Source organism: Vigna unguiculata, chromosome 1, assembly GCF_004118075.2.
Source record: "Vigna unguiculata cultivar IT97K-499-35 chromosome 1, ASM411807v1, whole genome shotgun sequence".
Classification (NCBI taxonomy): Eukaryota; Viridiplantae; Streptophyta; class Magnoliopsida; order Fabales; family Fabaceae; genus Vigna; species Vigna unguiculata.
In genome coordinates, this window is record NC_040279.1 from 40603784 (window position 1) to 40618937 (window position 15154).

Consider the following 15154-nt stretch of genomic DNA (forward strand, 5'->3'; position numbering starts at 1 on the left):
CAACAAATTGAGTATTTGTTCTTATAAAATAGGAAAAATTATTGTATATTTGAGTTATATTTTATATTACCAATATAATTTAGATATTATAATTTTAGTACTTAAATGTTTTTCATAATTACTTAAATTTTAGGTCGGTGTTAAAATAAAACTTGACTAAATAATATTTTAAAAAAGGTTATTAATAAACTTTTTTTTTTAAATCGATCAGAGATATTAAGTATATATACTTCATTAATTGTTTCTAAACGTTCAAAAGTCGAGAATCTTTACTAGTATTTTGACGGTAATAATGTTTTAACCTTCCAAATTGTTCAGAGACACAATTGCATTAACATTATTAACAAAACAATATAAATAATATGCTAATATCTTAAATCACTTTTTTAATGTATGTAAAAGTTCTAAACGCGCTAAAAGGATAGAAAGTTATTCAAAACTTATTTATTAAAAATATTCTTAGGCGTACATATATATATAAAAGTTGCTTGCATCATTCTATAAGAAATCTATGTTTTTCACCATTATAAGAAGCCTACCACTGCTATATTTCCCATTTATCCCAACGCTATTGTTCTATTAAAATAAATAAATAAATAGATAAAGAGGTACATGTGCTCACCACTCCCAAAGAGTAAGACTTTATTATAATTTATTATTTAAAATGTTTAATTGTGAGATTGTATATTTCAATCAATATTTGTTGAGGACATGTTTAAGAGATCGGTAATAGAAAATGGATCATAATACACCACATCGATATGATCATGATTTCATTCATTCCTAAAATTATTTCTTGTCCCTTGGAGGATTGAAGAATGAATCGATTTTGTTGATGCCTCATGACAATTACACATTCGTTTATTTATCGGCTTCTCAGTAAATTAACATGTAATAAATTAAAATATTGTTTACTCAAATAAGAAAATAGTGATATAATATAATAAAAAAAATTAAAATGTTAATAATACTTGTTTTTAAAACAATATGAATTAGAAGTGTATGACAGATAATAAATGAATGACAGAAAAATTGGTTGGAGTTGCTTCTGATTAATATACTCTCACATGCACTTTTGGTGTTGGCTCGGGAAGAAATGGAAGATGAGCATAATCCAAAACCCGTAGTTATCATCACAGGATGTTCCACGGGAGGAATAGGTCACGCGCTTGCGTGCGCGTTCGCGGAGAAGAAGTGCAGGGTGGTGGCGACGAGTAGGTCGCGGTCGAGCATGGCGGAGCTGGAACACGACCACCGATTTTTGTTGGAAGAGTTGGATGTTCAGTCCGATGAGAGCGTGCGCAGAGTGGTTGACGCTGTTGTCGAGACGTACGGTCGCATCGACGTGCTCGTTAACAACGCTGGTATTCAGTGCGTGGGCCCACTCGCCGAGGTTCCTCTCTCTTCCATTCAAAACACTTTCGACACCAATGTATTCGGTAAGTACGGTTACCATACCCTTTTCATCTAATTATTTGTCCTTGTTTGCAAAATCCCTTCTATTTGAACTTCAGTGTAATTGGAAATCTGATATATGAGATCTATCTGTTCGATAATTGACAGAGAACAGAGAATCATCAATAGGGTTAATTTCAATGTACAGTTTCGAATTTCAGTATATAAAACGAAGAAACGAGACAGTTGTTTTAAAAGTAAAACTAGTTTGAATTCTCCCAATCATGAACTTCTGGACACCTATGCGTTTCTATTTGAAATACTGTTTTCACTCAATTTGTCTATCGTGTCGTGGCATTACCACAAACAGATATAGTGCAAGTTTCGGTACCTGTTCGAGGAATTTAGAAGTAGTTTTACCCTTTAAGTAACATATTGTACTTTTTCTCCATTTTTGTGTCTTTGAATTTGAGAGTCTGCATGGGTATCGAAGAAGGTGAATTGAATGTTGAAGTAGAGGGTGCGTTTGATTGGGCATACGCAGGTTCCTTGAGAATGGTTCAGGCGGTTGTTCCTCATATGGCAACTAGGAAAAAGGGGAAGATTGTGAATATTGGTAGTGTTGCTGCCTTGGCTTCTGGACCTTGGTCAGGCACTTACACAGCTTCTAAAGCTGCTCTTCATGCTTTGACAGATTCATTAAGGTAAACTTGCCTTACCCTACACTTGTCTGTGCCTTCATGTCTGCATCAGAACCAACAGTATTTAGCAACAGAAAGACACCTTGTTCTATAAAAAACACTATATATATATATATATATATATGCAGCAATACACCATTTGGGATGGTGTTTTGACCCTGTCCCAATTATTTACATTTCGTCGAATATGTTGTCCTCATCTTCAACATGTGCATGTTGGATACAGATTGGAACTTGGACATTTTGGAATTGATGTTGTGAATGTTCTCCCCGGAGCTATCAAATCAAATATTGGAGATTCTGCCATAGCCAGCTACAACCGCATGCCTGAATGGAAATTGTTCAAGCCTTTTGAAGCAGCAATACGAGACAGAGCTTACTTTTCTCAGAAGACGAAATCAACCCCAACAGATGAGTTTGCTAAAAACACTGTAGCTGCTATTCTTAAGGAGAAACCTCCGGCATGGTTTACCTATGGACATTACTCTACTGTCATGGCTATCATGTACCATTTACCAATCTCTGTTAGGGATTTTATTCTGAAGAAAGCAATGAAATGCTGAGATACAGATGGGTGATGCATCTATGTTTTTCATGTGTATGTTGATGGACATGGTCTATAAACCATTTACTTTACATTTTTAGCAACAGAAGAGATATCATTAGGGGCTGTCTTGTTAGGGCATAATTGTATTTAATCCCATTTTTAGCAATGTTTTTGAATGAAATAATCGAAGGGATGATATAGTGTATTGCGATTGTCTGAAACTTTCCCATTCTTTGAACATGAATCAACTATTTTGCATTTGTTCGTTGATGTTAACGTTTTTTTTTTTTCTGGGTGGTTGATCATCTCACAGGTTTAAATTTCATGGCTCATACGATAGGATTGAGTCCATCGAAATGTCTTAGTTTGATTCCTCATTATGGACTTGAGAAACAACCCTCTGTTCCTATCAAAATATGAAAATATATCTGACACATGTTTCACTTAATTCAATTTCATAATTATTAGTGTTATCAATATGAAGAAAACAGGTACATATATAAATTCAAATTGATCTTTAAAAAAATATATTAATTTGAATTTAATTTCAATCCTTTTAGTATTCTCTTAATGACACTTAGTATTCTCTTAATAAATACACCGTTTTTCTTATTACAAAGTCACGTTACCTCAAATTCAAAACATGAAACTTAGTTTTTCTTATCAAAGATCAAAAAATGATTAATATTTAAAATTATTAATTAATTTCACATTTCATAAAATATGAAAGATTAATACATTTTTACTCTAAAATTTAATAAGAAAAATATATAATGCTTTTAAATTATTTTGGATTTAATTATGATTTTCCGTTTGAAGTACATTTCTTCTCTTCACTCTAACCGTATAAGCCAGTCCACTCACACGTTGCTATCTCCGTCATCTTGTGACTAGGAGGATATTACATAGCGATAACACAGACAAAAAGTAGTGACCAAATCTATCAGAAAATCAGAAAATTTAAATAAAATCAATTAATATGGTTGATATGAGTCAACTAAGTTACTCTGTTCGTTTCAAACTAAAACGAATTATAATTAGTTCAGTTCATGATTATATTTTTTTCAATTCAAACCAAACAAACAATTTTTTATTTTGCATTATCAAAATAAAATAGATAATAACTAAAATCAAAAGCTTAAATTGATTATTGTCTCAATCGTAACCCCACGACTTAACTAACTTAAATCAGATTCGTTTATAATGTGAATTGACTTCAAGAATTGCCTCAGTCAATTTAAGTTTCTCCGTACAGTTTCAAAAGATTTTTATCTTAGATCTTTGGCTGAAAACAAAAAACAAAAAATCAAATATTAGAATCTTAACTTCCATAGTTCAGGTGTCAGTTCTGTTTTTCAATGGATTGCACACTGAGCACCAAATGAAATGCAGACATTATTTTTTTGCTGGAGACAGTTTCTGCCATTAACACAATATCATGGAGGTGAGATGTGAAAGAACCATGGAAAACCTTCATGAAGGAAGTAACCATGATTAAATTATTCAAATATAACATTGGGAGAATATGAATTGTAGTTACTCCCATATTTCAATATGTTTCTACAGGACCGCACCTCAACTTCTTAATATCCGACTCTTCCTATCACTCCTGTTCTCAATCTGTTTATTCTCCAAAGTATTATAATCGTTCAAAACTGTTGAAATGGTACTTACATAAGATACTTTCATGCTTAAATTAGTAGTATTAAATACAGTAATCAATGTGTATAAAATTACCTTACTTAGACTTTCTATTTTATTTGTAATGAACTTTTACTTATCACTTACCTAATTATATCCATATCTTAATACAATTACTTAGCTGATTTGTATTAAACTTTTTCTTAGACTGATTAATTGTATCAGGTATCTTATGGATTGGTCTGTTACACTTGACTATCTGTATCTGAGTGGTCAACCTGTACTATTCAGAGCACTTTTAGTAAGTTGGAAAGCAATTATATCTAATTGGTATGTTCTGGTTTCTTTCCCTTGTTTCTAGTTTTAAAACGTCCCGATCGACCATACTATACATTGATTTTCCAAGTCCGAACATTGTCAGAGACTAAATACAAAAGAATTCGTAGTGTTAGCATGACTTCTGTTCATCCACATTAAAATCACTTCTAGATAACATAACTTCTTCATTTTGAAATCCTATCAACTTGACACTATTTGTCCAAACTCAACTGTTCTAAAACTTGCACCATTTTTGTATTGTAATTTCATAATGAAATTACATAAAAATGGTAGAAAAAAACTACTTTACGACAATATGTAAATAATACACTTTAAATCTCACTCCACAAATTATTTTATTTTATTTGATATTTGACTCTAATAATTTGAGGGACGTTAGTAGGCCTTCAACATGGCGGTATGTTCGCACCATATACATCTTCCGATTACACAAGATTCTAGAACCAGTCTTTAATAGTCAAAATACTTGCTTGGTAGCACTCAATCAGTTATAGAACTAAAGCAAACTAAACTTTCAAGCAAAATATTAGACCTCCTGTATATCAAACAAATCACGAGGCTGACTATCAACAGACAAAAAAAATTGACAGTCGCAAGAGGTAGGCGGAACAAGAACAAGCCGACGACTACCGTAAACAATTAACAGCTTGGAGAAGAGACGTAATCTAAGTCAAATTTTTCCATAAAAGTTGAAGTAGTTTCAGGTAACGGTTCGCTTAGCCTAGTTCAAACAGTGGGGAAAATCTATCAAACCCCTGTAGCTCTTAGTTCACAACGTTCTAAAACTAAATAAATTTAAGTCTCAATATGCATTGGCAACTACAATTTCTTCCCGAGACAAAACACCACCAGATCTGCCGCATTCACAATAAATTCATACCACTAACTAACACGATGAAAAATAAAACCAAATCAGTAAAAGCTTTCAGGGAAGAATTGCGTGCTAATTGGCCTACTGCCTCACGCTTTTACCCTGTGCAGCAAGTTTTGCAGTAACTTGCTCTTCGGATAAAGGCAAGTAGTAGATCCGAGGAGTTGATATGGTTTTGCGGAAGAGATCATCCAGAGTGACAATAGGTGGGTCGACTTTCTCAGGAAGAGGTGGTGGTGATGGAAGCCGATCTCTTGCAACTGGTGGGTTTTTTGACAATGGTGGTGGAGGTGGGAGCATAGTTGGAACTGAATGCTGCTCCCTGTGCAGTCGAGGGGAAGGCTCTGGCTGTGATGTGGGGACCACAGGCGGAACTACTGGAGCAGTGCTGATGGGGGCAGCCTGTACAGGAGGTTCTAACTTCATTTTCACTTCTTCAGGATCAACATACTCAGCAACTAAGAGACGCCCACCATTTGGTGGCCATTGCAAATTATACACAGCATTCCGTGTCTCCATGGCTTCTTCAACAGATGAGTACTATACCACGAAGAAATCAAAAGATTACTTAAAACCGTGAGATGAATACAAGATACTATAACATCATGTGGGAATCAACAGTTGCAGGAAGACATTAGAGAAAAGAATTGTCTTACAGTAACATAGCAATGGGTCTTTATTTGGTCCATCCAGAAACTGCTGACATTCCCAGTCTTACCAAGAAGCTCTTGCACAGCTTTCAGAGTAAATGGACGGAGGAATCGATCAATCCTGAGGGAATTAGTTGGGGACCTTTGTGATGGTGGAACTGCCAAAGATTACAAAAAACTATTCAACTTCAAAACCAGAAACATAAAACACACAACACATGCCAGTATGACAATAAAATCAATGTGCTATACAACATAGACAGAATACACCCACATAAAAAAGCATAGGACAAATCAACAACAATCAAACTTTGTCTCCTTAAATGCATTCGTGTACTTAAAATCAACCAACAGATACTTTTCCACCTTCAAATAAAAAACCGTAACAACATATATAAGATTATAAGATATATAAGCAAATTGTGCTTCAAAAAGTGTCCAGGATTGAAATCTGAAAGTGCTAGGAATTTACTTTTTCAAGCTAGAGGCTTAGCACTTGAAAACTGATCCGCATTAATACAACTCAACAACTACACTACAAATGTTGACCCTAATCAGAAAAATGTTGCTTACCAATGCGCTCTTTAGGTGTGTCATCAGTAGCAGTGGAATCAGACCTAGAGAGGTTGCGTTTCAGAGCAATTGGTTCATCTCTAGGTGTAGTAGCAGGCCTGGGAGTAGTGCTTTGTGGATCTGGACCTTTAACTGTTTCAGTGTTCCACCTGCGTTGCCTTTTTGCAGGCTCATTGTTCCCAACCGATATTTGTTCTGTGACAATTTTCCAAATAATAGAAGGTTACTAAAGATACATAAAGAAGAAACCAATAACAGCAATGCAACATATAGTGCATACTACTCTTGCTTTACCTTTTCAGTAGTATAACAATTTAAAAAAAAAAAGTCCATTTCAGACATATGTTGCTTACCATGGAATTTTCGTTTCTCAGTTGGGGCAACGGGACTAATGTCAATATCTTGGTGGGTATCATTTTTTCCTCCAGATACACCATCTCCCACCGCTATAGTCCTACTCTCCTCCTTCACAATAGGCTCTTCAATACTCTCCACTTTCTTTCTAAGTTCATCAACATTAAACTTAGAATCAATTTGCTTAGTCTCAGGCAAATCCTCTTCCATGGAATCATCACCAGAACTTCTGTCTAAATTCAACTTTTCTGGATACCCCACATCATCACTGCTATTGGTCTTATTCAAATCTGGACTTGAAACATTATTGATATTTTCTTCAACAGATGTCTTTTTCTCATGCCGCCCTCCAACATCCATTGCATGTGATTCATCATAAGAAACAGGTACATCATTTCTGGATGATGGTTCTTCCACCATCTCCGGCTTAACAATATCTTGTTCTAATTTGACATTATCAGTAATTATAGTATCCTTTAGTTCATTCTTTTGATTAATTGACACAGAATCAGTAGAAATAGAATCAGATTTTACTTGAGACCCTAAACTAGGGTTGACCTCAGATACCTGGTTTTCTGGAACAGAAGAGTCGGGCACAATATCCTCGTGCAGGGGCTTTGTCTCAGAATCCAGTTGGGGCTTTGTATCCTCACCATCCAGCTGCGCCTTTGACTCCTCATCATTCTCTAGCTTTGCTGCAGAAAACTCATTGTTCTTTTCTGCACAGTATGTATCCTCACCACTGACTACCACTCCTGTTACTACACTTTCAGTGACTGTAATTGTGGTCTCTACAGTAGAAGCATGAGTACTAGCGGCCTCCTCTACCACATTTCCAGAATCTACACCGGAGGGAAAGCCCTCGTGTTCAACTTCTTCATCCATGGTTGACACACTATTATTAATGTCAACTTGGCCAGCAATACCACCCTGCTTGTCATTCTTATTGCTGTCTTCATCCACAACCCCCGGAAACTTTTCCTCATTTTTTGTTTCAATCGGTTCAACTACATCACTCTTCCCCTTTTCAGCTGTCTCAAATGTTTGGGTACTTTCCTTGTCAGTTGCGTCAACGACTTTAGCATCCATAGTAACCGCCGCAGAATCTTTTTCCCCGTCTACATGACCATCATCAAAACCATTGGCCTCCTCCTCAGAATCCTGCTCACTCTCCCTTTCAAGACGAAGGCATTCATCCAACCGCTTTACCAAATCATCCTTCAAACCTTTGGTGTTTAACCTCCTCCTCCTCAGCTCCTCTCTCAACTCCGTAACCTTCCACTGGTTAATTGGACGATTGTCCAGAGTCTGATATTTTGGCGACATTATTCCCAAACACAAATCACCTTCCTCAACCTGATTACAGCGATTAAATACAACACAACAAAGAAACAAACAACAATCAATTCAAACAATGACAGCGTTCACCCTAAAATCACTGCAAACTTAAAAGTGGGAAAAAAACCTAACATGCACGGACTAATGGTTAGAATTGCAACCATCTTGAAAGAATTTGGTACAAAAAGAAATGTTAACCTCAAATTGATAACAGCGAGATCCAGGGTAACCAAGCAAATCCAAAAAATAACTTCTAATATTGAAACAAAACAAAAATCCATAAATCGATATAAGGAAAAAGAAGAGAAAATTACTCAGAATGACGATAGTTTGTTGATAATCGAGAAAGAGGCACGCTTACGGAAACCCTAATTTGAGAAAAGAGAAGAAAAAACAGAGAGGCATCGAGGATTAGAGTCCCGAACCGAAGAACCGAAGAACTGAAAGGAATGCACTATCCTGTATTACTCTTGTCCTTTTCTTCCTGAAAACACCGAAGCAGAAAAAATGTCGAAAAGAAAGCAAAACAAGAGAAAACAAAATTCAGTATGAGCAAACGTTTTATCCAAAAGAAAGAATAAAAGAAGAGGTTGAGATTTTGTGGAGTGAGAAATTGGTTCTCCAAAATCTTTTCTAGGGCTTTTTTTGTTTGGTCGGGGTTCTTTTCTCTATGGCGATTGTGTGCGCCTTTTGTTCCGTTCCGTGAGGGAACCCTGAAGTAATACCGAGTGGGTCTCATTTCCACAGCAGTTGGTAACATTAAGATTTTTCCATTGCCATTCCCATAATGCCCCTCACACGTGGCTCAAAATTAATAGACAATTTCATCTCAACTTCCTGGGCTGGCCCTCCTGAGTTTTCTTTGGGTCATTCTATTTCTATCCCAAGAGGGCCTTAGCCCAAACTCTATTTTCCTCGTGAGACACACATTTAGCATCCACTTAAAAATGGAAGACATGAAAAGGAACGGATCGAGAGAAGCTGAATTTAGCTAATGCAACTATATATGGAATGACTTCACGGTAGGCATGGTTTTATGGGAAAAAAAATTGAATCATAATTGACACCCGCTACTCAATTCACCCTAGGTCAACCCAATCACGCACTTATTATAGTTTTTGTTGCACTTATTATAATTTTTAATAATTTTAATTCGTAATTAAATATGTGTCTGAAAATCATATTAACAAATATGTTATATTATTATTTTATGAATTAATAGTTGAAGAATTTTTTGGTAAAAGACCAATGGAGGACTCCCTCGCACTAAAGATAAAACTGTTTTGGTCTCAGACTCTGATTTTGTGTTTGGATAAAAATTTATGAGGGAGTGGTTTGTTTTTATATAGATTTCGAAAATAAAATAATAAATATATTGTTTGAAAATAAAAAAATAAATAAATAAAGAGTTTGAAAATTTATGAAACTAATTTGATTACTTAAGATTATATGATTTCATTGAAAATAAAAGATTGATATATATTTTTGGTAAAAGATTTATATTTTGTTTTCTTAAAATTTATATCATTATTTCCATTTTTTTTCTTATTTGAGATTAACTGAAATATCATTGGATTAGTAGAGGAAGAGGGTCAGGTATTTTTTTTTTTTGGATTAATATGTTTCTTTCGTATTAAAATTGATCTTAGTATTTTTTTTTTCAAGATTGTCATTTTTTTTCTCTTTTGTCAGAGTTGATGTTATTTTTCATAGGTTATAATTTTACTTGACAATGTGATGTATCTTTTGTTGATGCAAAATACAGTTTTTTTTTTCTATTAACAAAATATATTACTTTTAGTCAGATTTCATTTGGAGGTATTTTTTACAAACATTAATCATAATATAGGTTAGAATATTGTTCATCAATGGTTACTAAGAATTTCACAAGTAACATCAATGGAATTTTTTTTAACATTATTTCTTAGTTGATGTAACTAAAAAAAAAATCGATAGTATTATTTTTTGATAATTTTTTACCAATTTTTCTTTGTTGAAATTTGTACAGTTATTTTTAATTTTTGTATTTGATATTTTTTTAGTAATAGTTCAATTATTTTATGCAGAAATTAAAATGATTAAATTTAAATTATATTAATAACACAAAAATATTTTAAAAATTAAATAATGTAAAATAAAATAAATAAATAAATTCAGAATATTTAAATTTTTTAATATTGTAAAAATTATATCACAGACAAAAGAATAAATTCAATTTTGTTCATGTTTTGTATTAAGTTTAGAAAAAACCGTGATGAATTTCACACTTATTTACAAATTATTTTGTTTATATGTTTAAAATAAATCGTAGATTAAAGTTTGTTTCGAATGTCCTTTTATTGTTTTCTTATGATCAAAATTTTGGGTAACTTACAGTGAAAATATTTTAACTTGTCTGGATTTTTTTCAAGAACATTATGTCCAAATAATTATATTCTGTGGAAATGTATTACTTAAGAATAAAGATTTAAGATATAATAATTAAACATGAACTCTAACCGTGCTAAGACAATTTCTTAAACCAATAGTGAATTTCAAATCTTAAAAGTTACAGTTAGTAAATTTAATACTAAGGAATTGAGGGGTTAAATGAGACTATAATTAATTAAGGATTCTCGGAATTTTGAACCTTGTAAAAATTGTAAAATAGTTTTATGAAAAAAATTATGACTTTTAAAGAAAAAAAAGTTTCAAATCCTGATATGGTCTCACATTGATGAAAAATTCAATTACATCTCATTTTTTGTTTCTTTCAATTTACTTTTTTAATTTATTAAAATATCCAATTAAGTTCTTCTCATTTAAATGATATTAAAATTCTTATAATTTATTTATAGAATCACTTTATCTGTAAAATAAAATTAATTTAAATATTTAAGTTTTGTAGATAAAATGATTTGATATATTAATTTTAATAAAAATCTAACACCAAAATAACTTAATTGGAATATTTTATAAAATTAGAGGGCTAAATTAAATCAATAAAAAACTAGGAAATTAATTAATTTTTTTTATAAAAATTAGAAGACTAAAAGAGTATTTCAACAAAAGAATACTGAGATTTTTATTAGAAAATTTTACTATTCAGTATAATGAAGCGAACTTAGAAATTTAATTGTATTCTTTGTTTGTTTTAGTTTTCTCAATAATGTATGTTGTAACGTGCTTACACAAAAATTATCTTGTGCCTAAATTTTCTTATTTTGATTACATTTATCAATGTGTGGTTCAACCTTAACCTTAACGTTAATTTATGAGTGAAACAAGTTAATTCTCTATGGGTTGAGTTAAGAATGAGTCAGTTTAACTTCTTTTTTTTGTGAGTTAACATTTTTGTAACCCAATTCAATCCATCACAAATTGACTGGTTAATGGGTTGACTTACTTACAAATGTTTTATTTTTATATATTTATTGCAATAGAATGAAAGTGGTTTTACTCGATTTATTTTTTTATAACAATGAAATCAAAGTATTTACCAAGTTATTCAAATATTATTATAAAGATAGTACTTTAACATTAAAATATCAATGTTTATAACTTATACAAATAAATTAAACATCACAATTATTGAATAACATTGTGATATTTAAATATATCAAATAATTTTTTTTAAAAAGATTTAAAAAATTAATAAAGTGTTGTTGATGGTAGGTTACGAGTTCACTCACCTTCAATCTGGCTTAAACATCCTACATTAAATAGCCAGGTTCAGTTCAACTCACATTTAAAAATAAAAAAATTAGAATTTTGTCAACCTAATCTGACTCAAACACGGTGTAAGCCGAATTGGTTTGCATGTCAGAATCTATTTTGACATCTCTAATTAATTTTTTAAAAATTCAATGTGTTATAATATTTAAAATTCACAATGACACATTCATTAAGTTCATCGAAGACGTTAGAATAACAGAGATTGATTTAAACCCACTAAAGGATATGTATCGGTATGCCAGTTTCATTGAATCTTATAAAATTTACATTTAAATTTATAATAAATAACAATAATAAAATTGTTATTTTTTGATACCGTATAAATAAATAACACATGTATATATACTCGTACCACATGTATTTTTATAGTCAAAATAACAAAAATGATTATTGTATGGAACCAATTTGTCCGAAAAAGTATGGTACTATTCCTTTGTTGCTTACCGGGATATATTTTGTCTTTAAAATTGGGATGTCCTTAACAAGTATGATATAATGAACCACGAGACAACAAATACTTGCAAGTACTTTGATGCTCCAGGTGTGAAACATATGGCAATAGTGATAATAACAAGCTTAATATACTTTTAGGTGAAGGAGAGCCATATTTATATATCTGATTATCATTAATTACCTTTAGGGACATTTAAAACTTTTCATAAATGCTAATGAATACTTTGTTGTAACGTTAAAGAGGGCAATTACCACCTTATCGAAGCTGGTAGGTTCTTGTTTGACATGCTCTTGTCTCGTCTCTCGGTAAGTCTAGTTTGCCTATATCATATTTTTTGCCTTGATCATATTTTTTGCCTTGCATGTTAGGCTTGAACAGGGTAATAAATAGATGAGTAAGATGTATCCAACCCTACATCCCAAATTTACTAAATTATCCTGACCGAGAACTATCAAACCCATCTTGACCTAAATATATCATACGGACATGTATCAGACCCTACAAAGTATAACAATTAATAAAATTGTTTAAAAAACAAAATGATAACTTTTTTTTTAATGAATACATAATTAAAAGTGGTGTGACTATATTTATTAATAATTCAATAGTAGCATCATAATCATTAATAATTACAAACTATAAAAATAATATCCTTATAATTAAAAATCATTGTGTTATCAAATAACGTCTATATACTTCAATATCATGATATATAAAGATGATAAAATGAGTCAGGCTTGACGGGTGAACACGTCCAAAATGGAATGTTTTAGGTTCAATTTTCAACTAATTTTCTCATGTTATGTCAATTTGACGGACATAAATAAGAATAGTCTTTCGTCATTTTTTTAAATACAAAATATTTTAAAAGATTAGTTTTTCTATATTATAATTTTTAAAGGTGTAAATATATAGTAAAATTGTAATTTAAATCATTAACACTTATAAATCAAGTTAATTATTAGTTATAATATAGTAATTTAATATGCAAATATATAATTATTTAATTTATCTAATTAAAAATATGAATTAATGAATTAAAATTTAAAAAACAAATTTAAATGATTAAACATGTTTTTAATTATATATATATATATAAACGAAATTTTAAAATAAAAAATAAAAAATAAATTAAATTTAAAAGAAATGAAGACCAGTTTGACCTGATCCATCAATCCATTTTGTTGGACATAAATTATTACAAATAGTGATTTTTTGTTTCAAAAACCATTCCAATTCGACTTATTTTTGTCGGACCAACTAACCCATAATAATATACATATATAAAGATACAAGAGAGAAAAAAAACTATTATATAATAATTAGTTAATAAATTATCAATAATATAATTGGTTTAAAATTAATCTTATTCAAAGTATCACTAACCACTTAATAACAGAAATATCAAAGTCACCGCATCTTCTATTAAATTCAGTGGCACTCACCCAACATAAGTAATTAAAACAAGAACACAACTTCCCACGGCTTCTCGCTTGTTTATTATTATTATTATTTTTTTTCTTTTTGACGTCTATTAAGTCATAAATAGTCATAATATATATATATATATATATATATATATATATATATATATATATATATACTTATATTTTAATATATTTTATTTATATTTGAACTTTTCACAATCCATGAAATTAATTTAATTATGTTTAAATATTGTTTTAATACTATGATCATATAAAAATAATATTATAGTTAAATAATTATTATTATAGTTGTTCAACACATGTGAGGTCGTTCACAGTGGCTTTATTGTAGTCCTAAGAACTGTCAAGTCTGTTTATTGGTGTGCTAATGGTTTTTTCTTTGATAATGATGTTCGGTCGAAGAAACACTGATGTTTTTTTTTTAATTTTTTTTTTGTAGATTTCTTCGTTATTTAGATGTTAATAGTAAGACTTTATTTTTATTATCTTTTTACTGTGATAGTTTTTTTAGTTTTAACGTTGTTGTTAGTCATTGTGTGACGAGTGTTGACGGTTAATAATTTATTTTGTTGAAATTATTAAGTAGAAAAAAAAGCTTTTATTATGACTGAAAAATGGACATTGAATTTTATAAACAAGGATTTTATTTTTTATACGACATCAATGAACTTGAATAAAGTATATCTTATACTTATGTTTACGTAACTAAATTATAATCATGTGAGAATTTTCCTTAAAAGAAAATTAGAAAAAAGATGGGGTCGCAAAGAATTGGACAAAATGGAAGGAAATTAATTAACGTGATTAAGGAAACTAATTTAGGAATGGGATTAAGAATAGAAAATGGGTGTTTTAGCAAGGTGGAATAGTGCAGGGTCCCAATCATTGCAAGATAACAGCAAATGCTTACGGGGCGCAAGTGCGAACTGCAAGACCCACTCTGATTTTATTGCATCATAATCTAACTCATGACTTGCCAGTTGCCGCTCCAGCTGGCCAAAATAACATGCTAAAGTTTTGAACATTAATGTGGCTTGTCTTAAACTTCAGCGACTTTATTATTGTCTTTGAAAATTGGAAGGATTCCATTGTCATCAAACCCCTAGAGTGCCAGAGAAAATATACTTTT

The 15154-nt window shown here is 31.2% G+C and overlaps 2 protein-coding genes across 2 annotated transcripts; one reads left to right on the top strand and one right to left on the bottom strand.

Annotated features, from left to right (window-relative positions):
- The first annotated feature begins 1009 nt into the window (after positions 1-1009).
- On the top strand, positions 1010-2864 carry LOC114173301 (NADPH-dependent 1-acyldihydroxyacetone phosphate reductase-like). Its single transcript, XM_028057597.1, has 3 exons — positions 1010-1439; positions 1940-2099; positions 2323-2864. Exons 1-3 carry the CDS (start codon positions 1097-1099, stop codon positions 2657-2659), a joined length of 840 nt encoding a protein of 279 aa, XP_027913398.1. The 5' UTR covers positions 1010-1096; the 3' UTR covers positions 2660-2864.
- A 2420-nt stretch (positions 2865-5284) lies between these two features.
- Positions 5285-9146, bottom strand: LOC114175829 (apoptotic chromatin condensation inducer in the nucleus). Its single transcript, XM_028060649.1, has 5 exons — positions 8724-9146; positions 7071-8427; positions 6718-6912; positions 6151-6302; positions 5285-6034 (listed from the first exon to the last, which is right to left on the bottom strand). The coding sequence occupies exons 2-5, from the start codon at positions 8395-8397 to the stop codon at positions 5576-5578; spliced, it is 2133 nt and encodes a 710-aa protein (XP_027916450.1). The 5' UTR covers positions 8398-8427; positions 8724-9146; the 3' UTR covers positions 5285-5575.
- Positions 9147-15154: the final 6008 nt, after the last annotated feature.